General features: G+C 42.2%; 1 protein-coding gene across 2 annotated transcripts; it reads right to left on the reverse strand.

Moving 5' to 3' along the window:
* Nucleotides 1-618: 618 nt before the first annotated feature.
* On the reverse strand, nt 619-23,461 carry ZNF793 (zinc finger protein 793). 2 transcript variants are annotated; one of them, XM_047709590.1, is made up of 7 exons: nt 23,030-23,461; nt 21,648-21,789; nt 17,415-17,524; nt 12,513-12,558; nt 5,750-5,876; nt 4,911-5,006; nt 619-2,758 (listed from the first exon to the last, which is right to left on the reverse strand). In XM_047709590.1, the coding sequence occupies exons 4-7, from the start codon at nt 12,525-12,527 to the stop codon at nt 1,806-1,808; spliced, it is 1,191 nt and encodes a 396-aa protein (XP_047565546.1). In that variant the 5' UTR covers nt 12,528-12,558; nt 17,415-17,524; nt 21,648-21,789; nt 23,030-23,461; the 3' UTR covers nt 619-1,805. The 2 variants fall into 2 exon arrangements, with proteins under 2 accessions (XP_047565546.1, XP_047565545.1); XM_047709589.1 differs by having other exon boundaries at nt 5,750-5,879.
* Between the last annotated feature and the right edge of the window lie 1,214 nt (nt 23,462-24,675).

Raw genomic sequence — 24,675 nt, forward strand, 5'->3', positions numbered from 1 at the left:
AGACTGATTTGGGGTTTCCTTTTTTCCACTACTTTGATTTGGTTTTGGAGTTAAAACTTACTCTGACTTCATAAAATAAATTGGGGATCATAGTCTATGGGCTGAGATATTTCAAGTAACACTGGTATTACTCTTTAAAAGTTAGATGAGGGGCACCTCAGTGGCTCAGTCAGTTAAGCATTGACTCTTGATCTCAGCTCCGGTCTCAACCTCAGAGTCATGAATTCAAGTCTTGGGCTCCATGCTAGGTATAGAGCTTACAAAAAAAGTTAGATGAAACTAATTATGAAATCATCTGGGCCTGGAGCATTTTTCAATCCTAGATCTTTAATCACTTTTCCAAACTCTTCAAAGGTAACTGTTCTATCAAGTTTCTTATTGCAATTTTTCTAACTTACATTTTGCAAGAAAAACATTTATTTCCTCCTTTTTTTTTTTTTTTTTTTTTTTTTTTTTTGTCAGAGAGAGGGAGAGGGAGCAAGTACAGGCAGACAGAATGGCAGGCAGAGGGAGAAGCAGGCTCCCCGCCAAGCAAGGAGCCCGATGTGGGACTCGATCCCAGGACGCTGGGATCATGACCTGAGCCGAAGGCAGCTGCTTAACCAACTGAGCCACCCAGGCGTCCCTTTATTTCCTCTTTTAAAAGCATGTTGATCTAAAAAAAAATTAAAGCATGTTGATCTAAATTGGTAAGAAGTATCTTTTATCATTCTTATAATCACATCTTTATCTGGGATTATGTTTCTTTTTTTTTTCCAAGTTTTTATTTAAATTCCAGTTAGTTAACATACAGTGTAATATTAGTTTCAGGTGTAGAATTTAGTGATTCATCTCATAAACACAATATCCACGTGGTGATTGCTTCCTTTCTCATTCTGGATCAGGCATTCTTATACGGAGTCAAATCTTGAAAAACGTGGCCATTTGTTTTATTTGGATGACACAGCAGCTCAGGGAAGCAGACTTTTTTCAAAGACTGGAATGATGAAATGATTTGGGTTTTAGTGCCTAGGACATTCACAGGGAAACTGAGAGGGAAGAGAAGTGGATGTTGCTGGATTAATTTGCAAAAAGAAAACAAACAAACACAAAAATCTCCTTCTTTGGTCTCTGCATGAAGCATTTCTGAATTATAAGACTCATATAAACAGTGTCTTTCCTATTAATTTGCAGCAAGGTATGTTAAGCAAGACTAAGAAAATAGAAGAGGTGCACAATATACCAGGGCCATACTAGTTTTTGTCAAATAATGGCTGGATTGAGTAATCAAGTTTATAATGTTTTGTTCATCCAATATTGGTTGTGAAACTATTCCTAAGCTTTGCCTTTTTAACATTAACAAATGTTATTATCATTTTTTTATATCGTTAAGACACTAAAAGACAGGGATGATATTTAGAGTGCAAAAGTTGAACAGCATTCTACATACTGTGTGACACACATACACTTGATATTCACAATTTAAATTCACATTTACATTTCCAAAATATAAATAATGCTTATTATGTGGCTCACTGTGGAATATACCATAATATACCAATTCTCTTCACATATATTCTGTATGCTGTTGTCATTCCATTAACATACTTTTAAACTTTCATAAGCCAGAGTGACCATGTTTATGTTTTATAAAGTATTTTCTATAATCTTTGTATAAAAATTTCTACAATTAGAACAAGACTTTCCTTATGGTAAAACATTTTGTCTAGATTCATTAAATCCATGAGATTTCTCCTAAAAATGAATGCCTGCACATATAATGAAATAGGACACCTTGCTTAAGGCTTTCTCACAATTATCAGGTTTTAATTCCTATAGGCATTCTTTCTGGCATGAATTTTCTGATGTCTACTTAGGTTTGGCTTCTGATAAAAAGCTTTGCCACATTCACTGCATCCATAGGGTTTTTCTCCTGTATGAGTTCTCCAGTGTTTATTGAGGCATGATTTTTGGCTGAAGGATTTCCCACATTCTCTGCAACGGTATGGTCTTTCTCCTGTGTGTATTTTTCGATGTACATTGAGGTATGACTTCTCGCCAAATGACTTCCCACATTCACTGCACACAAAGGGTCTCTCTCCAGTATGTGTTCTTTGATGTTCTCTGCGGTGTGACTTCTGAGTGAAGGCTTTCCCACAGAAAAAACATTCAAAGGGTCTTACCCCAGTGTGAATTCGCTGATGTTTAATGAGGGTTGACTTATGTGAAAAGGCTTTCCCACAGTCAGTGCATCCATATGGTTTCTCCCCAGTGTGACTTCTCTGATGCCTAATGAACTCAGACTTGTAGCAGAAGGCTTTCCCACATTCGCTACAGACATGGGGTTTCTCTGCAGGTGGAACCCTCTTACGTTTGTATGCAAGAGAATTGGTTACTGCTGGTTTATACATAAGTGCTGGGTTGTGGCTGAAAGCTTTCTCACAATGACTGCATTCCCAGAGTTTTTCTCCATTAGGTCTTCTATCATGGTTTGTATGTTGTAACAATTTCCCACAACCACAGCACTCATCTTGCTTTTTTGAATAGTTTCTTTTAAAACCAATCAAATCTAAATTATGGTTTGCACTCTTTCCACAGGGATCCCAGTTACTAGGATTTTGAATTGAAGGAGAAAGATTAGTGCTCAGAGGTGGTATTTTCCCAAACTTATTGTTTTCATGGCTTCTTTCCTTGGGCAATGTTTTCTTGCTGATGAATGCACCTTGTTTCAAAATCATGTCTTGTCTTTTCCTCTGGACATTAACTTGACAAATGTTTTCTGGAGAAAATACAGCAAACCTTTCTTTATTCTATTATTATGATCTAGAATAAAATTACTTGAGAAATACCCTAAGAATTTAAACAATGCATGGTATATGAACAGAAAGCATGAACCATAACTAAATGCAGGGAAGGGTGTTGTACAAGTAGAGAAGAATCACAACAGTGGCACAAATGAAATGGAATATGTCATAGAGTACATAAAGAAGTAATTTTGAAGAAGATGAGATATTGTAGAGCAGTAGTTGGCAAACATGTTCTTAAAGGGCCAGAGAGTAAATTTTAGGCTTTGTGGGCTATATGGTCTCAGTCAAAATTACTCAACTCTCCCATTGTACTTGGGAAATGCAGACAGTATATAAATGTAAAGGCATGGCTGTGTTCCAATAAAATTTTATTCACAAAATCAGGTGGCCAAACTATAGGCTGTAGTTTGTCAATCCTGTTACTGAGGTGTCATATAGCACCTTGCTTTTCAACGTGTGACTCTTAAAAGAGGGAAAAGGCAGCTGATGGCCAGGTTACTATGGTTTCAGGAAGGTTGATGAGCATAGTTTAATGAAGCAAAATGCATCCTAAAGGGCACCAGAATGTGATGGTTAAGAGTACTGGTTCTGAGGGTGCCTGGGTGGCTCAGTTGTTTAAGTGACTGCCTTCAGCTCAGGTCATGATCCTTGGGTCCTGGGATCGAGTCCTGCATCAGGCTCCCTGCTCAGTGGGGAGCCTGTTTCTCCCTCTCCCTCTGCTGCTCTGCCTGCTTCTGCTCTCTCTCTCTGTCAAATAAATAAATAAAATCTTAAAAAAAAAAAAGATTTCTTTAAAAAAAAAAGTACTGGTTCTAAAACCTGATCATGTGGGCTTAAATCTGTTTCAGTCCCTTACTTTGCTATATGCTCTTTTTTTTTTTAAGATTTTATTTATTTATTTGAGAGAGAGAGAGAATGAGAGGAAAGAGGTCAACGGGAGAAGCAGACTCCCTGCTGAGCAGGGAGCCCGTTGTGGGACTTGATCCTGGGACTCCAGGATCATGACCTGAGCTGAATGCAGTTGCTTAACCAACTGAGCCACCCAGGCACCCTGCTCTATGCTCTTAGATAAGTTTCCTAACTTTTTTGTGATTGCTTCATTTGTAACTGGGGTAATAAAGGCTGGATATCTCATAGGTGTTGGAAGGGTTGAATGAAATGATATATGTAAAGGGCTGAGAACAAATCTAGCACAGAGTGAGCACACAGTTAGTGCTGGCCGATAATTCTAGTGCTATTGCTGCTACTACTACAGCCAAGGTGGATGAACAGTGGATGGCAGTGATTTCAGAGACATCATCTCGGGGAGAAGCATGAAAATGACTTGCATATTTTTGGGGATCATGTAATATTTAATTCAATCATGTGATTATAACACCAAGTGTAAGTAGCGTAAACAGATGTGGGAACAGACAGCACTAACTTCTTGCTAAGCCCATGACTCTTGTGGAGAGGTACAAGTTCAGAGGCATCCTTAAGAGCAGGTTACTAACACTTGGGGTACCGTGGGTATTGTTGGGATATTTTACATAAGCTGATGGGAGAGAGGCAGTTATTCTGAATGTTAAATGAAAGTGGTTAAGATGGGCCAAGCTCAGTCATATGCTTTACTGCCTCACTGTCCTTGGTTACCTGAAATTTAATACTTCCTCCTCTTGGACTTAAGGAAACTAAAGGACTAAGGGATAATTTAAGGGATTAAGGAAAGGATGGGAAGTGAGAGTGTGCGTATGGAGGGCAGGTCTGGGGCATTTTACCTGGAAACTGTGAGAACAGGAAATAGGAAGGGACCAGCAGGAGTGGGAGAATGACAGAAGCTTACTTTAAGAATGTCTGAATGTAAAAGAGAAGGTGAACTGAAAACTGTAAGTTAAAGAGACTGAGGATTCTAGAGAAAGGGCAATGGAGCAAGAACACAGGGAGAGGTGAGATAAGGAGGAGAAGGAATGCCTGGATAAAGGAGGTGGGGTGCATGGAGGAAGACGGGTCATCAAGAAGGCTCAAGTTCTCAGAGGACGTCTCCAGCTGCTTGCAAAGCTCTAAGGCTTTTGAGAGCTGGACTCTGCACAGAATCCCAAAGGTGCCAGCCTACCATAGTACCTCTTTTGCTGGACTGATACTTACCCTGACAGTGGCAGCCTGAGCATGCTGCCTCACAAATCCATGGCGCTTCTTCCTGCTCTAGCTTGAGGATCACATAAGGTTTCGTGCCTTCATAACCTGTTCCAGGGAAATGATCCAGGCCTTGGGCTGAGCTCCTTGGTCTTCAGGGCCACTCAGGCAGCATTAAAGGCTGCACAACAGACATTGTCCTTGGGAGAAGACTGTATACACACCTTGTCCAGAACCCAAAAGGAATTAGTAACCCAGGACCACTGAACCTCAAGCCAAACTCAGTGAGGCAGCACAGTGTACGAGTGAGGAATGCAGACTGTGGGGGCGCCTGGGTGGCTCAGTCATTGGGCATCTGCCTTTGGCTTGGGTTGTGGTCCCAGGGTCCTGGGATCGAGCCCTGCTCTGGGCTCTCTGCTTGGCGGGGGGCCTGCTTCTCCCTCTCCCACTCCCCCTGCTTCTGTTCCCTTTCTCACTGTCTCTCTCTCTGTGTCAAATAAATAAAATCTTAAAAAAAAAAAAAAAAAAGGAATGCAGACTGTGCAGATTGCTGGGGTTCAAATCCTACTCTGGCTCTGTATGTCAGTATGTGAGGTGACACGGGCAAGTTACTTCACTCATCTGCCTCTGTATCCAAATGTGTAAAATTGTGGTACTAACAGTACCTACCTCATAAGGCTCTTAGGAGAATTAAGTAAGTTGATATTTTAAAAGTGGCTGAAGAAGTGTCTGGCACATAGGAAGTTTTTGGTACTTCTGAGGCTCTAGGTACCTCAGTGCCTTTTAGCAACTGCAAAAGGGAAGGCGGTCGTTCAGGCATCATCTAGATTGTGTGATGGAGCTGTTCTTACCCACGGAGACAAGGTTGCTGTAGGTCTCCAGCATCACATCCCGGTACAGTGCCCTCTGAGCAGGATTCAGCCTGTGCCACTCCTCTTGGGTGAAGCCTACTACCACGTCTTTGAAGGACACAGTTCTCTGCTGAGGATGAAATGACACTGAGCCATGTAGGAAATGCAGCCAGGGATAGATGGTATGGAGTTTTTATGTTCCTAGGTCAGAGCTTACCATGATCATTTATCTACCTAAGATGGCTTTTACCTTCCTGCCTTTGGGCTTTATATGGTAGGGAAAATAACAATCACATTGGAACCCACTTTGAGTCACTTTGAGTCAACCTATATTGACTGAAGAAGACTTGCTGTGTGTCACCCAGTGCTGGCTGCTGGAGACACAGTCATGGATGGTTCCTGACCTCAAGGAGCTCACAACCTGGTGGAAAGCATTACGTAAAGCCATCCAGGTGAGAGTATATGAGCTATGGTGGCAGGACATCTAGGTTATAATATGTGGAAAACTGTGAATGGTCCATTAAATGTTTCAAGGTCTAGCCAGGCTTCAGAGCTAGGGGACTTGTAGAGCTGAGTCTTCTCTACAGAAAGATGGAGAAACTACAGTCCTTGCAGAGGGAGCAGCATGAACACAGGCATGTGGACAGAACAGTGACTTTAAGGGCTGCGAGGCTCTCAGTAACAGGAACAGTATACAGGGGTCTGTGAGTGATGAGATGACGGGCTTTAAGACAATGGAAAATCTACCAAGGGAGAGGTGTATGTAGAAAGCACATTCTATTAGGCATGTGGTAAGTTTCTTGCATCCCATGTCTCCTATGTCAAGTGGTACTGTGGTAACTCTAAGCAGACTGGGGATATACTGTATCCCCAGAGGAACCACTAAATCAGAGTGCAAAGAGGTGTACTGCAGTAAATGAATTCCAAAAATTGTTCGTTTAATCCACACAAACACACATGTTAAGAGAAGAGAAGAAAGAGAGGAACAAAAGTGCATGGGACAAATAGAAAACCAAATACTAAAATGATAGATACAAACCCAACCACGCCAATAATTATAGTCAATGACAGTAAATTATAATATAAATTAATATATGACTGAAACACTCCAAAAGGCAGAGATTGTTAGGCTGGATTGAAAAAGCAATGCTACCTGTAAGAGATACAAAACTCAGATAATTTGCAAGTGAATGGATACAAAGAGAAATGTGGTGGGTGACCTAGAGGGAAGCGAAAGCAAAGACTGTAATAACGCAGGTACAAGGTGGCGTTCACAAGTGGCCAGTAACAGTGAGACAGAGAAGGGCTGTTGTAAAGAGCAGACCCTGCATCTTAACTGCTTGTGGGGGGTGAAAAAGGGGCCAGGGTAGCATCCAAGTATCTCAAAGCCATCTGGGTGATGGTGAATCAGATGTGAGAAAAATAGTAGAAACTAGAAACAAAGAGGATGTGTTGTTAGACATGTCTGGGGACACTTAGCAGACAGCAGGATGAACATATGAGTCTTGTAATAGCAGCAAGATGGGAAGGGAGCTAAAGCTCTGGAAGCCAGCAGCAGAGAAGTGGTAGCTAACGTTGTCAGTGTGGGATCTCTCTGCAAGGAGACAGGATGAGCAAAGTGCCCAGGCCAGAGCCCCAAGGGACACTAATAGAGTTCAGCTGCAGACCCAAGAGAAGGACCCACAGGTACTAATAACGTAAGAGGGCACCTGTGATATTGTGACATATTAAAAAATATCTATTTGGTCTTTCTTCATGGTTCCTGGAATAGAGCTTCTTAAACCCTTGTAACTTTCCGAGTAACAGGGTAATAGGAGTGTCTTTTGTTATTCCTAACAAGCCCCAATTAACAATATAGGAGTTTATGCCAATAACATGGAGGAAAGGGGCTGGTTGCCAGAGGAACTAACCATATGATTAGAGGGTTGGAACTTTCAGCCCCCTTCTCTATCCTGCCCAACCTATGGGTCGGGATAGGGGTGGATGGATGGTACCAGAGATTGAGCTAATTACCAGTTAATGATTTAATCAATGATGCCTACATAATGGAAATATCATGAAAATTCTGAAGAGCTTTCAGGTTGGTGAACACATCTGGGAAGATGTACACCCCAAACTCCAGACAGAAGCTCATGTCTCCCAGATCCCCAGATCTATGAGTCATTATAGCAAATTATCAAAACTGAAGAGGGGATCATGGGAACCCCTGATTTACAGCTAGTTGGTCAGAAGTTCAGGTGACAACCTAAGATTTGTAATTAGCATCTGAAGGGGGGGCAGTCTTATGAGACTGAGTCCCTAACTTGTAGGGTCTATGCTAACTCCAAGTTGAACTAAGTTGTAGGACACCCAGTTGGGCGTCCACAGAGAATTAGGAGAATTGTTTGGCGTAGGAAAAAAACTCCCCTATTCCTATGAGTAGAGGAAACAGTACCTATGATATATCTTCAAGTGACTATAAAAAATTGAACCTTGCCCCAAGAGAGGTCTGATCTTTGCCCTCAACTCCTGGGAGTTAATCTCTAAGCCCCTGCAGTGTTCTGCTTGATAAGACCATCTTTGTTTACCTGGGGGTCTTGGGCCACATGGGATAGTCTAACAATATGATTTCTGGTGGGAGCTTTGGGTCACACACATCAGCTCAACCTCAGGAGGAAGCTGTACATCTCTTTAAAAAATGTGGGGTCCTACAGTGGCACCAAGCAGATGAACCTGAAGGCAGGACCTGGTACCTGAGACCCTAGACCCATATAAAGGCCATGTACATAGGAGGTACCAACCTGATATCCTCTCTGATGTCAGAATAATATACCATGGTTGTGGGAGAGCAGCAATCAGCCTTAACCACAGAGCATGGAGCTTGGCTCACTTGACAGGCCTGGGTCGGTATTTCCCAAACAGAGATAACTGGAGTGGGATGGGATGGGATGGAATAGAACAGAATAAAATAGAAAAGATATAATTTGACACTCAAAAAGGCATGTCATTTTTCATCAAACACAGGGATGAAGAATAAAGATGGAAGAAACATTAAGGTTGTAAAATTACTATCACGTAGTGACTGAGTGTGAGAAGGGGAAGGCAGAGAGAACTCAAGGAATAAATCTCATGGTACTGACTTGTCTGCTGGGGGATGATACCATCTCCTGAGATGGGAAACTGGGGCACAAAGAGGTTCAGAGACTTGTGCAAGGTCATACAGATGGTAAGGTCTGGGATTCAAATTCAGCAGCCTCGTTCAAAGTCTGTGCTCTCACCCAGTATATGTTCTTGCCTTCTGCACAAAAGGGGCTTTGCAAAAGGTACAGTCTAATTTAGCAGAACAGTCAAAAAGCATCTTCTGATTTCAGCTTCAGCAAAGTCCCCTGGGCTCCTGGCCAGAAAAGCTTTAGTAAAGTGGGGCAAGAGGATGCTGGACTCAAGAAAGAATAAGAAACAGGATATGGAAACATCAAGAGCAGGAAGTCACTATAGGAGATGGAGGAGGAGAGAAAAGAAAGAACTCTGTGGTTTGGAAGTGGTGATGGTTTCTAGGGTTGGAGCCATTGTAGGGACAAGGGAAAAGATCTGGGAAAACGGAGAGGAGGGGTCTCCAGAAAGAGATGTCCCTTCCTGGAGGGAGGCCTCCAAAGACGTGGAAATGTAGGAACTCAGAGGCTGAGGGGGAGTCCTCTCAAGACACAGGGCGCTTCACCATCTTAAGATGATGAGGAAGGTAGGGGGAGCTGGGAACTCTTTACACCAAGACTTGGTGGGGAGTAAGATGTTCACTGTTTGCTGCCAAACTAGTAAAATTCCCAGTTAAGGGAATGACAGTAATTTAGGTAACGGACAGCTCATCTGTTCCTCAGTCTAGATCAAGGACACAGATACTCTGGACCAAAATCAGGGCTTCCATAAACGTGAAGGAACCTTCCTGCCCACTCCCTTTGAAAATAAATAATATTTGTATTTTTGCTTTTGTCTAACTGAACTTTAGCATTTTATTCCATTACATATGTGGCTGCAAAGCACAGAGGAGTTAAAACTTCCTGCAACTCTGACACAGATGGAAAACACTAACGCAACATCGGGAAGCTAAGTCATGATGCTCTTGATCGCCTGGAAATCCAGGAGTTCTGTGGAACTAATACTCCAAGGGAAGAGCTGAAACACTGTAGAAAACACGATTCTGCATTTGTTATCTTTAAGTATTTTATACTCTATGTCAGTGCTTCTCACAGTTACAAGAGCGTAAGGACCACTGAGAGCTTGTTAAACACAGATTCCCAGGCTCCACCCTCAATTAACCCAATTCAAGCAGGTCTGGGGTGGGGCCTGCCATTCTGTGTGTCTAATAAGCTCCTGGAGAAGCCCTTGTCCTGGAACCACATGGTTAGCAACAGTGTTGCTCTACTCTACCTCAGCCATAAGAAGGCTCCTCAGGGACATGTCTTTAGAAAACATCTTGAAAAGCTAGTTTTTGGGGTGCCTGGGTAGCTCAGTGGGTTAAGCCTCTGCCTTCAGCTCGGGTCATGATCCCAAGGTCCTGGGATCGAGCCCTGTCGGACTCTCTGCTCAGCACGGAGCCTCCTTCCCCCTCCCCTCTCTGCCTGCTGCTCTGCCTACTCTCTTTCTGTCAAATAAATAAATAAAATTAAAAAAAAAGAAAGAAAGAAAAGCTAGTTTTCTCTTAGAAATAACAGCAAGCATCAGACACATGAAAAAATGTTCATCATCACTAGCCATCAGGGAGATTCAAATCAAAACCACATTGAGATACCACCTTACACCAGTTAGAATGGCCGAAATTAGCAAGACAGGAAACAACATGTGTTGGAGAGGATGTGGAGAAAGGGGAACCCTCTTACACTGTTGGTGGGAATGCAAGTTGGTGCAGCCACTTTGGAGAACAGTGTGGAGATTCTTTAAGAAATTAAAAATAGAGCTTCCCTATGACCCTGCAATTGCACTACTGGGTATTTACCCCAAATATACAGATATAGTGAAAAGAATGGCCATCTGTACCCCAATGTTTATAGCAGCAATGGCCACAGTCGTCAAACTGTGGAAAGAACCAAGATGCCCTTCAACGGACAAATGGGTAAGGAAGATGTGGTCCATATATACTATGGAGTATTATGCCTCCACCAGAAAGGATGAATACCCAACTTTTGTAGCAACATGGACAGGACTGGAAGAGATTCTGCTGAGTGAAATAAGTCAAGCAGAGAGAGTCAATTATCATATGGTTTCACTTATTTGTGGAGCATAACAAATAACATGGAGGACATGGGGAGATGGAGAGGAGAAGGGAGTTGAGGGAAATTGAAAGGGGAGATGAACCATGAGAGACTATAGATTCTGAAAAACAATCTGAGGGTTTTGAAGGGGTGGGGGGGTGGGAGACTGGGGGAGCCAGGTGGTGGGTATTATGGAGGGCACGTATGGCATGGAGCACTGGGTGTGGTGCATAAACAATGAATTCTGTTACGCTGAAAAGAAACTAAAAAAAGAAAAAAAGAAAGAAAGAGAACAGCAAGCTTCTATCCTATGGCCAATGCAAATCATGGGCTGTCTGTGTTTGCCTTTTTGCTGGGCCACCAGGAAGACCACAGTTAATGACTCTTCGTTGGACTGTTTTGTGTATCTGTATTCCAACAAAGAATGTTCCTTGCATCATTCCTTGTAATATCAAATTTGGAAATTACCTGAATGTCATAAAATGGGGGGCTAGTTAAATAAATCATATTCCATGCATATGATGGAGCATTATGTACCTTGCTTTAAAAAAATGGTGTGGGTGGGGAGCCTGGGTGGCTCAGTGGTTAAGCCTCTGCCTTCGGCTCAGGTCATGATCCTAGGGTCCTGGGATCGAGCCCCACATCGGGCTCTCTGCTCGGCAGGGAGCCTGCTTCCTCCTTTCTCTCTGCCTGCCTCTCTGCCTACTTGTGATCTCTGTCTGTCGAATAAAAAAAAAAAAATGGTGTGGGGGCGCCTGGGTTGCTCAGTGGGTTAAAGCTCTGCCTTAGGCTCAGGTCATGGTCCCAGGGTTCTGGGATCGAGCCCTGCATCGGGCTCTCTGCTCAGCGGGGAGCCTGCCTCCCCCTCTCTGCCTGCTTGTGATCTCTCTCTCTGTCAAATAAATAAATAAAATATTTAAAAATAAATAAATAAAATTTTAAAATGGTGCGGTCCCAAGTACTAATATGTACAATCTCTAAGATATTTTAACTGGGAAAAAAAAAGGGATAGAGTAGTATGTATAATAACGGTCTTGCCGTTGTATCTATGTGTAGACAGAAGCTGTGATGTTCCACCCAAATCCCCCGAAGGACTGAGGTGTTTCTCCCAGCTGTTAGGAGAAGACTGGCTACTGCAGGCTTAAGCCCTTTTGCAAAGAGTCCTTGATCAAAGGGAGCTACCCACACAAACTTACATCCCCTCCCTGAGGCAGCCTACGACCAGTGACTTGTTGATTTCGGAATATAAATGCTTCCTTCCCTCCATTCAGGACAACAGCAAGGGCCATCCCAGCTCCAAAGCATCTTGTAAGGTCAGCTGGTGCTTCTGTTTAAATTCCTCTGCCTAATCTTGCTTCCTTCGCTCCTTATAGGTATTCTAAGAGTCTCCCTAGTAAACCTCTTGGGTGCAAATCTCCCACCTCCAAGTCTGTTTTCTGAAAACCCAGGCTGTGGTAAAGTATAAATGCCTGAAATGCACATATTTTTTTCTAGAACAGTTTCCCAAGAAGGAAAACTTGGCTACTTTATGCCACACTTACCTGGTACTCAATCATTTTCTGCTGTTCTTGGAAAAAGATTTGAGTCCTGTGAAGATAGAGATTGGGGGGAGGAGGATGGAGAAAGAGAGAACAGAGCTGTGAGGAACCAGGCCCATCTCGGAACTTGCGAAGTCCCTACATAAACCCAAGCTTGAAATTACTGCGGTAGAAGAAGAAGAAGAAAAAAATAACAGTGCCATTCAATGCAGAATGTGAATGCATAAAACAGATCTCCCGTGAAGTAAAAGCTGCTACCAAGTAAGAAGTAAAAATTTATAAAAAGCCAGAATCTTTAAAATTTAAATAATTGGCCCCATGGGAGATGGAGCCAGACACATGCTCTGAGTGGGATCACCCCTGCAGAACAATACATTTTCTCTTAAAGGCAAAAAGTCTTGGGTTTTGCCTCTTATTTACTTTTAAAGTTGCACTTGTTCACCTACCGGTGTTTATGAAATCCTATATTTGGGATGCTTTTTCTATAATAACGTTATCATGAAAAAAAGTATATACTGAAAAAGGGCTTTTGTAACTCATTACAGAGAACTCAAGGCAATATAAAATAACTGTATAACATTAGTAAAACTAATGGTTACTTACACTGTGGTACGAATTATTACTGAAAGGCTAACCCTCATTATTCATCCAGTGTATTATTAAGTGTTGTTAAAAAGTAATTTTCAGGGGCGCCTGGGTGGCTCAGTGGGTTAAAGCCTCTGCCTTCGGCTCAGGTCATGATCCCAGGGTCCTGGGATCGAGCCCCGCATTGGGCTCTCTGCTCAGCGGGGAGCCTGCTTCCCTTCCTCTCTCTGCCTGCCTCTCTGCCTACCTGTGATCTCTGTCTGTCAAATAAATAAATAAAATCTTAAAAAAAAAAAAGTAATTTTCAACAGATGAGAAAAAAACAACTGTCATTTTTAATTAAGATGTTTAGTTAAAGAGGTAACTATGTGGCTTAAATTATAAAAGAGAAAGGGTAAATCATAGATCACGAGTGTAAATATTTTATGACATACCTGGATGGTATGGTAAAATGGTAAAATCATGCTACATCTGAAGCAAAGAATGCAAGAAGCATCTTTGTAATTCTGAGAGCCAGAAAGCAAAGACACTTCTTCAGTGATGAGTCCTGGCAAGGGGGCAGAGGAGACAGCCTCAAGGGCTCCAACCATGTGAGAAGGAGCAGTAAGACCAAACTGGTCAAATCTACCAAAGCTAAACATGAATACGTCATGGTCCAGTAATTCCATATGAATGCATATGTTCACAAGCTTTTAGTCTATAAAAACTATGAATTTATAATGAAATTCAAAAATCACAATATTACCTTTTTTCCTCCTAAAATAACTGGTACTGTAATTAAATAGGACTACTAAAACATGCAGACTCCCAATTTCCAAAACATCCATACATTAGGAAATGTGGAACTAAATTGGTACAAAAAAGTTAATAAAGACTGTTTGGGTTTTTCACTCACAGAAGTGAGAAACCTTATAAAAGGTCCAAAAATACTGAGTCAATAATCGACAGCCTGGAATTAAAAATCCACATTCAGGAGTGACAAGAACTCTCATGCATGGTTGACAGGATTATAACTTGGTTCAGCCATTTTGGGAAACCAGCCATATCTACTAGAAACTTCCATTTAGTTTAGTGATTAGCAGGACACCAGATTCAAGGGGAAAAAAATTCCTTCAAAATGAATACATTCTCCTAGCTTTGTTTTACAGAAGTCTTTTCTCACTAATCTACTGACAAATCATCTTTCGATAAAGGAAATGATAAAGTACCAGAAATATTCTCTGTCATGATCTGGGTGGTGGGTACATGAGGGTACACATGTGGAAACATTCGTAACATTATAGTGCTAAATGAGTTAATGATTTACTTTACTCAGTGGACAATAAATATCCACTTTTTTTTTTTTAAGATTTTATTTTCTTATTTGACAGAGAGAGATCACAAGTAGGCAGAGAAGCAGGCAGAGGGAGAGGGGAAAGCAGGCTCCCCGCCGATCAGAGAGCCTGATGCTGGGCTCAGTCCTAGGACCCAGAGACCATGACCCGAGCCGAAGGCAGAGGCCCAACCCACTGAGCCACCCAGGCGCCCCTCCAATATCTCTTAAATGTATGAAAATGCTTTGAAATATTGTACAGGTCAGAAAGCATGACTCATATAGCACAGTTAGTGTAAAACAGACATTTAGCTATCAGGACTGTGCAGTTAGCTTATTATGCCTTTTAAAAGATTTTTTTCTTTACAGAAGTATAATTTATATATAATAAATGAATCCAGTTGAATTGTATAGTTTGATGAGTTTTGACAAATATATTCATTCACCCACATAACTCCCACACAATCATGATATGGAACACTTCCAGGAACATCCTGTTCACAAGATATAATAATGAATTTGTCTTAATGGTGTTAAGATTAACTACTTAGATTCCTGTCTCTTCTATAGAAGAAATTAAAAAAGTGATTTCCTTGAGTGTTAAAATACAGATACTTCTTTGCTTAACTAATACCTTAATCAAGTTATGCCAGTAAGTCAAAAAAGTAGTTAAATAAAAATATGATCTACTGTTTGAATTTCACTTATATGAAGGTCAGAAACAGACAACCCTCACCTATATGATAGCTCTGACTCTAGGCACTGCTTGGGAGGGTTGTGTTAAGGCTTTGGGGTGCTGGAAATGTTCTCTATTATGATATGGGTGGTGAGTACATGACTGTGCACATATGGAACAATTCATTAAGCTACACACTATTCTCTACGCATTGTTACACCTTAAGTTAAAAAAAAAAAATCCCCACAATCCCATTATTTAAAAACATGTAGAAAAGCTTTTGGTATGAAATACAATAAAATGTTATTAGTGCTATGACTTGGGTGGCAGAAAGTTTCATATTCTGATCTATAACTGAAACACACACACACACACATATACACCATTATTTACATATTCCTGTTCTACTGCCTTTTTTCATCATGAGGGAAGCCACAGGAGGGCTTTACAAGGGGGAGGAGGCCCTCTAAGAGAACTGAACTGTCCACCAGGGATTGAGCTGGCAGGAAAGGCCTGGGGCCGAGCAGCCCAGGGCAGTTAATCCAGCTTTGGATAACTATTTGATTCTCTGAAAGAGTACACTCCCTCCCTCCTCTCTCCAGACTTAGCTATTTGCTTCAGCCTGGTCTCTCCATGGCTGCAAGGTGTGGCAGATGTGCTAATGAATGTGTGTCCGGAGGCCTGTGTTCTGGCCTGGCTCCGGGACCATCTAGGTCTGTGGCCTGGGAAAGTCACTTCATTCCCCTTTAAATGAGATGGCAGCATCAGTGGATGAGAAACTGCTGGTAAGAGCTGGAGGAAAAACAGAATATCTATATAGTATCGAAATCTCCTGCCCCCAGATATTTATTCATTATAAAATGAAAAACTGTAACTCTGCCCTAGAGAAACCTGGCAGATAGCACTGGTAAGTGATAGTTAACACACAGTGATGGGACACGAGTCATGTGCCCCTGATATGATGAACTGTGACAAGCACTGCATCCCTTCTGTGATATTTTGCCCAAAATGCATACTTGAATCTAATCATGAGGAAACATCAGACAAAATCATGAGAGTGACAATAATACAAAATAACTGGCCTATACTCTTCAAAAATGTTGACTTCACGAAAGACAAAAAGACTGAGGAACTGATTCCCATTAAAAGAGACTAAACGGATGTCAACTAAAGGTAGTCTGTGATCCTGAACTGGATTCTGGAATGAAAAAAGAAATGTTATGAAATGACACTATTGGTTCACATCTGAATATGGACTGTGGATCAGATAATGGTATTAAATCACTGAGTTAACTGCCTGATTTTGAAAATTGCATTATGGTTATATAGGAAAATGCTCTCATTCTTATGAAATGCACACTGAAGTATTATGGGGGTAAAGGAGCATCAGGTCTGTAACTTATTCTCAAATACTTGAGAAGAAAGGACAAAAATAATATATATTGATAATATAACCTTTACATATACAGAGACGGCATGAGAGTGTAAGCGTTTATCTGGGTGAATGTACATGAAAGATAGAAAAGCTGATGGTAATATCCCTGCAACTTTTCCAAATAAAGTTTAATTTTAAAAAATCTATAGCTAGGGGCACCTGGGTGGCTCAGATGGTTAAGCATCTGCCTTTGGCTCGGGTCATGATGCCGGGGGTCTCAGGATTGAGCCCGGCATCGGGCTTCCTGCTCAGTGCAGAGCCAGCTTCTCCCTCTCCTACTGCTCCCCTGCTTATGCTCTCTCACTCTCTCTGTCAAATAAGTAAATAAAATCTTTAAAAATAAATACATAAATAATCTATAGCTCTAGTAGGTCTGCTGCCACTATCACTCTGAGAACCCAGGGACTTTTCTGTCCCTTAGTCAGGATGGAGTAAACTCCCCATATGCCTTGAGGCCAGGTGAGGTGGCAGAAATGACAAGGGAGCAATTTAGAAAGTGCCAGTAAGTATAAGAGGGTGGGTTGGCACATCACATGCTCTAAGATGGCAGAAGGTACTGTGTTGGACTGATATCTCCTTCTCTTGAGAAAACATGCCTATCTCACTTGGCTTTCCTTGCTTCCGCCTTTGCTCCATCTCTCTGAAACTTGGGACCAACCCTTCCCTTACCATGGAGGGTCCCTGGAAGGGGTGACACCAAGTTGAGTCTTGCTCAGCTTCTGGCCCAGGGAGGATGCTATTTCCTGTTACTTAGGAGTCTTTGCTCTGGCAAGAGGTCTCGGAACCCAGGTTGACCTTCAGAAGAGATTCTTGTCCCAAGTTCCCCCTCTCCAAATCCAGAGGGTCTTCAACTGGCCTACTAGTTCCTCACAGCTCCATCTCTCAACAGTAACTCACCTTCAGCTGCAGCCCCAGGCAGGGCCTTCTGGAGACTTGACCAAGGTCCTGTGATGCCCTGCTATGAGTGAGGTGGTGGGACCCACAGGTATACAGGGTACTCAGGTAACCTGAAGATAAACAGACCCCATGGTAAGAGTCATTCAACAGTCCCTCCCCAAATATTCTCTGAGGCCCAAGAGGAAGAAGCCTGCAGAGGACTGTGTAGGAGATAGAGCTAAGTGATGGCTTGCTTTGGGTTTGGGGCAGGAGGATCTTCTGGAAGGACTGTGAGTCTCAGAACCACTCAGAGAGAAGTCTGAACCAAGCAATTCTGCTAACCAACTGAGGGGAATCTAGACCAAACAATTTACCTCCCTGTGGGTGTTTTCTTATCTGTGAAAACAGGAATGATAAATGATAAACATAATTTTAAAAAGCCCATTTCTGGAGACTTTCTGTAAGTTACCTCTTTTTTTAAATTTTATTTTATTTTATTTATTTTTTTTAAATTTTTTTTTATTTTTTTTCAGCATAACAGTATTCATTATTTTTGCACCACACCCAGTGCTCCATGCCATACGTGCCCTCTACAATACCTACCACCTGGTGCCCCCAACCTCCCACCCCCCACCCCTTCAAAATTCTCAGATGGTTTTTCAGAGTCCATAGTCTCTCATGGTTCACCTCCCCTTCCAATTTCCCTCAACTCCCTTCTCCTCTCCATCTCCCCTTGTTGTCCATGCTATTTGTTATGCTCCACAAATAAGTGAAACCATATGATAATTGACTCTCTCTGCTTGACTTATTTCACTCAGCATAATCTCTTCCAGTCCCGTCCATGTTGCTACAAAACTTGGGTATTCATCCTTTCTTTCTTTTTTTTTTTTTTTTTTTTTTTTTTACAGCTTTATAAACATATATTTTTATCCCCAGGGGTACAGGTCTGCGAACCGCCAGGTTTACACACTTCACAGCACTCACCATAGCACATACCCTCCCCAATATCCATAACCCCACCCCCCTCTCCCAACCCCCTCCCCCCATCAACCCTCAGTTTGTTTTGTGAGATTAAGAGTCACTTATGGTTTGTCTCCCTCCCAATCCCATCTTGTTTCATTTATTCTTCTCCAACCCCCTTAACCCCCCATGTTGCATCTCTACTTCCTCATATCAGGGAGATCATATGATAGTTGTCTTTCTCCGATTGACTTATTTTGCTAAGCATGATACCCTCTAGTTCCATCCACGTCGTCGCAAATGGCAAGATTTCATTTCTTTTGATGGCTGCATAGTATTCCATTGTATATATATACCACATCTTCTTTATCCATTCGTCTGTAGATGGACATCTAGGTTCTTTCCATAGTTTGGCTATTGTAGACATTGCTGCTATAAACATTCAGGTGCACGTGCCCCTTCGGATCACTACGTTTGTATCTTTAGGGTAAATACCCAGCAGTGCAATTGCAGGGTCATAGGGTAGTTCTATTTTCAACATTTTGAGGAACCTCCATGCTGTTTTCCAGAGTGGTTGCACCAGCTTGCATTCCCAGCAACAGTGTAGGAGGGTTCCCCAGTTACCTCTTTTAATACATATTCAGGTAAGGTTGAAAGGGGCTGAATTATGAATTAACACCTGCTTTCCCAGATAAGTCAGGTTGGATATGAGGGACAGAGGCTTCTCTGCCCCTGAGTGAATCTACCAGATGTTCTGGGTTCCCTAAGAAAGGTTCCTTTCAGAATATCCTACATTTGCTGAATCATTGTATCTTAGCCCCAGAGCAGGGAACCCCTACGAAGACTCTTTCAAGCTGCCTAATTTAGGTCTCTGCAGCCAAAAGTCAGTCTCTAAAAAGCTAATAAGAGATTTTGACCAGGGGGCTCTGAGACTCCCCTCCGAATATCTACAGAGAAGAGCCATCCTCAACTCATTAACAACCTTAAGAGCAGGACCCTTATTTGAAGTCCACTCCAAACCCACAGAGTCCATTTCACTGTGTATGTTTTGGCTTCTAGAAGGACTAGCAGAAAACAGGCAATCTCAAATGGCCCAGCCAGGGCTACAGGTCAGAATTTTGTTCTGGTGTTTGATTTTAGAGTCTCGGACAAAACTTCCCCATGGTATGAATGGTTTGCCCCCAGATTATTTCTGTGATTCCACTCAAATCAAGTTCAAAAATGGACAAAATTACTCCATTATATTAGACCCAGAGGTGGCAGTGGGTACTGATCGATAAAGAAGGCTTCAGGGTGCTAGAGATGATGTATATCTTGATCTTGGTTGTATTTACGTGGTTTTTCACAATGTAGAAATTCACTGAGCTATACCCTTAAGATAAGCATACTTGACTGTATGTATACCTCGGTTTTTAAAAAAAGAATAATAATCTGGAAAAATGTACAAATAAAGTGAAATAATCTGGATTCAAACTTAAAAAACGTTCATGGATAGCCACATACTGCCTCTCTCTTCCTATCCCCCTCCCCCGGCCCCAGGTATGAATGTTCCATCTAATTAGAGTTCAAAAACAGGCAAAATTAATCAGTGATATTAGAAGCTGGGAGAATGGTTCCCCCTGGCAGGGTAGTGACAGGGAACACATATCATGGAGGCTTTCAGGATGCTACAATGTTTTTTTTCTGATATTAGTACATTACTCAAGGGAGTTCCTTTTGTGACAATTCACTGAGCTGCATATTTAAGTATATCTCTGTGTATATCTTATATCTCAGTAACAGGTTCATATTAAAAATTTAAAAAAGAAAACTTATTTGTTCCCAAACCTGGCACTGAACACACCATAGGTGATGAAGGAAAATAGCCACAAGCAAAAGAAAATACCTTCAACTCCTAACTCCTTATCCAAGCTAATAATTCTGCCCCAGAGCAACTACCTATCTTTGATTCTGTGCAACTGAAAACAGAGGCTATCTGCTCTAAAAACTAAAGCTTGATGTGTATGGCTTCTGAAAGATATTTACCTGCCTTACCTTTCAGCTTCCTTTGTTTCAGAAGATGTTATAGTTATTGTGCTTTGCCTGAGAACTACATAAGGATCAGATACAATACTTTAAAACAAGAAAATACGGGCGTCTGGGTGGCTCAGTGGGTTAAGCCGCTGCCTTCGGCTCAGGTCATGATCTCAGGGTCCTGGGATCGAGGCCCACATCGGGCTCTCTGCTCGGCAGGGAGCCTGCTTCCCTCTCTCTCTCTCTGCCTGCCTCTCCGTCTACTTGTTATCTCTCTCTGTCAAATAAATAAATAAAATCTTTAAAAAAAAAAAAACAAGAAAATACTGTTTTGGCATTTCACCCTAATGGTCAAAATCTTATCTCCATGGTATTTGTAGTCTTGTCTCACCCCATCTTAATTATCAGTAGTTTGACTTTAATTTCCGTGAAGAGCAGTTTCTAAAAGTAGCTTTAAGTTTTGTTTTTGTAGTTTTATCTTCATTGAATTATTCTACCAGGATATTACAAAGAACAGATTCAAGGAGGTCAAAAGTGTCATGCCTAAAAAAATATAGACCAAGGCAAAAGGATTCTTAGAACACAGTTTTGGGGCACCTGGGTGGCTCAGTGGGTTAAGCCTCTGCCTTTGGCTTGGGTCATGATTTCAGGGTCCTGGGATTAAGCCCCACATCAGGCTCTCTGCTCAGCGGAGAGCCTGTTTCCCCCTCTCTCTGCCTACCTGTGATATTTCTCTCTCTGTCAAAATAAATAAATAAAATTTAAAAAAAACTCATTAAAAAAAAAGAACACGGTTGGGGCGCCTGGGTGGCTCAGTGGGTTAAGCCGCTGCCTTCGGCTCAGGTCATGATCTCGGAGTCCTGGGATCGAGCCCCGCATCGGGCTCTCTGCTCTCTCGGGGAGCCTGCTTCCTCCTCTCTTTCTGCCTGCCTCTCTGCCTGCTTGTGATCTCTCTGTCAAAATAAAAAAAATAAAAAAAAAAAAGAACACGGTTTCTTTTCCTTACATAAATTATTTGTTTTTTCCCCAGCCTTATTGAGGTGACATATAATATTGCATAAGTTTAAGGTGTACAATACCATGATTTGATATACGTATATATTTCAAAATAATTACCACAGTAGGGTTAGTTAACAGTTCCATCACCTCACATAATTACTTTCTGCATATGTGTGGAGAGAACATTATTTTTAAGTTAAGCCTAGATAAAATTATTTTCCAAACACCCTCGAAGTTTGTTCCTTTGACCAAATCTTTTACAATATCAGTTTAGATACTTACTCAGTAAATTCTTTGTTTTCTAACCACAGGCAAAGTCATCTCCATCCTAGCTGCCATGGGGTCAGACTAGATTTCCAGAAACCAGACTCACCCTTGGGATGTTGTCACAAATGGATACATCATACCTGTTGCCAGAAAGGGCCTTAAAGGAAACATTGAAAGAAATATGCACTAAATCCTTGGCAAAAGCAATAGAAGCCACATTTTTAATAACGTGGTACTTCAGGTAAGTTTAACATTTGGTCTTTTCAAAGCACTTTCATTAATGTGGGGAACAATAAAGGGAACAATAAAAACAATAAAAAAACATTAATTGGGGAACAATAAAAAGGTTTCAAAGAGTTTTGATGTGGGCTTTTGAAGAGGTACTAAACTGAACTGAACTGAATGTTCATCAGCTGGAGAGTGTCACAGGGGAAAAGTGTGCTCCCATTATGCAGGGCTGCAGCCTCAAATCCTTAACTCTCCCATCCCTAACCTCTAAATTTCACAATCCTTCTCAACACCCATTAAGCTTCCTACTCATAGACATATAGTGCCTCAATCTACAGCAAAGGTTCTTGTAGTCACTGATATCCCTGTATGTCCAAACACGACCATCAAAGACTGCTAGTCAGTGACTACAAAGCTCACTGATAGGTTCTGATTGCCCAACAGTGAATTACACAAATCCCTAATCGCGAACCCATACTGCTCTCCAATGATATCCCAATGAGTGAAAAACAATCGTTGACCCCCACAGTCCCACCTCACCCCGCAATTACTGACAGCCCCAATCACTGACACCCATTGATCCTTGTGTTCTCCATTCCCTGATCTACGAAAGACCAATCTCTAAAACCTTCAGATTCCTCCTCCCATCCATGATCTAAAGGATGTCTCAATCACTAATGGCCTAAAGCATTTCTCTAAACACTGGTCCCCATAAGCCCCTCCCATCACTTAACCTCAAAGTTTCCACAATCATCACTTTTAGGTACCCAAAAAGAACTTGGAACCTCCAATCACTGATCCTCTCAGGCTTTGAACATTGAGCTCTAATGCTGTTCAAACCAGTGCTTTTGAAGCACCCCACTTGGCACCAAACCCCTGAAGACCACTATAAGCTGACCACTCACTCTTCGAATCAAGAAATCGAGAACCCTCATTTATTAATTCCCAAATACTCCCAACCCATCTTCACAGACACTGCCATTGACTCCCACAAACCTCCACCAGCCACCACAGACCCCCCAGGAGGCTCCCACGTCCAATCACTTAACCCTTTCCGTACCCTCCTCTCTGACCCTTACGGGCACCCATGACTGACCCAGTCGGGCCACCGTAGTCCTCCGACCACTAACCTACAGGGGTCTTTAATTTCGACTGTTTTTCACACTGACCTTTCCCATTTCTCCTGGATCCGCGTCCATAACCCGAAATTGATAGCCGGACCACAGTGCCTCACCGCAGTATAATCTCTTCCCATCGCAACTGGCCAGTGCGCAGACTCAGTCACGACTTTGAGGTTGTCGGCCGCCACCTGGCAACCGTCCAACGAACAGGATTCTGGGTTTCTGAACTTTAACGGGCGGTATGATGGCTGCGCCCTCTTGACATCCTGTTGGGGGAGGCCATATTTAAATCTGTGCCGTACAGCGGTGAACTAGCCCTTTGTTAGCCCAGAGGGCTAAGCTACTTTCGGGCTGGGAGAAGCAAGTGCTCCTGGATCCGTAAACACTGACGTCTCTGCTGCTTTTAGCTTCCCAGAAGCCCAAACCTCCTGCAATCAATATGGAGGCGCCCTGACCTCCAAGATGATCTTTCTTTGTCTCCAGCAGCGCAGGCGCTGAAGTAAGATGGCCACGAACATTTATACAATTTTTTGCGTGCAGTGGGCGGGGCCATCTCATGGAAGGAGCTCCCCAAAGCAAGGTGAAACTTTTCCTGAGACGGCTTTAAGAGTTAGAGACCCCGAAGAGACGCTCTTCCCTTGGGGAGCCTGAGGGCTCCAGAAGAAGGGGTGGGAACTCCGGAGTGGGCGGAGCCATGGGAGACTGGTAGTACGAAGTTAATGACTGTTATTGAAAGAAAATGTTGAAAGCAGAGACTTTTTTTAAAACTTTTTCAACTATTTTTAATAAATTATAATTAAGAGTTTTAGCACTCTGTGCTGTTGCTGCTGATTTGAAAGATTCAACATGAATTTTTTTTTTTTTTTAAATTTCTGTCCTGGGCGCCTGGGTGGCTCAGTGGGTTAAAGCCTCTGCCTTCAGCTCAGGTCATGATCCTAGCGTCCTGGAATCGAGCCCCTCATGGGCTCTCTGCTCAGCAGGGAACCTGCTTCCCTTCCCCTCTCTCCCTGCCTGCCTCTCCAACTACTTGTAATCTCTGTCAAATAAATAAAATCTTTCCAAAAAAATCTTAAAAAAAAAAAATTTCTGTCCTGTGTTAATGCTGAGCCAGGTAGGTGTCAGGGACTTTATCTTAAACTACTTAAGATACAAAATAAATAGGGGCGCCTGGGGGGCTCAGTGGGTTGAGCCGCTGCCTTCGGCTCAGGTCATGATCTCAGGGTCCTAGGATCTAGCCCCGCATCGGGCTCTCTGCTCAGCAGGGAGCCTGCTTCCTCCTCTCTCTCTGCCTGCCTCTCTGTCTGCTTGTGATCTCTCTCTGTCAAATAAATAAATAATATCTTAAAAAAAAAGATACAAAATAAATAAGTTACAAAATAAAATTCAGCCGGGTAAATTTGAATATCTAGTTGGCTTTAATAAAGGATTCATGAATCAGGCAGCATCCTATTTAGCAAGTCAAAAGGAATGCCTCCTCGGAGTTGTACAAAATGGAAGGTTTTTGTTTTAAATGGAAGGTTTTTATAGGAAGAAGGGATGGGGAAATGGCAAGAAAGTTATTAGCAAAAGAACCTGGAACCCTGTTCCAGGCAGGGTTACCTTCCCTTAGGTGGAAGAGCAGGGATCTTATTAGGTGGATAACTGACTCATATGGGTCACCAAGTTTTTACTGAACACAAAGGGCTCCTGGCTTG

This window comes from Lutra lutra, chromosome 17, assembly GCF_902655055.1.
Source record: "Lutra lutra chromosome 17, mLutLut1.2, whole genome shotgun sequence".
Lineage (NCBI taxonomy): Eukaryota > Metazoa > Chordata > Mammalia > Carnivora > Mustelidae > Lutra > Lutra lutra.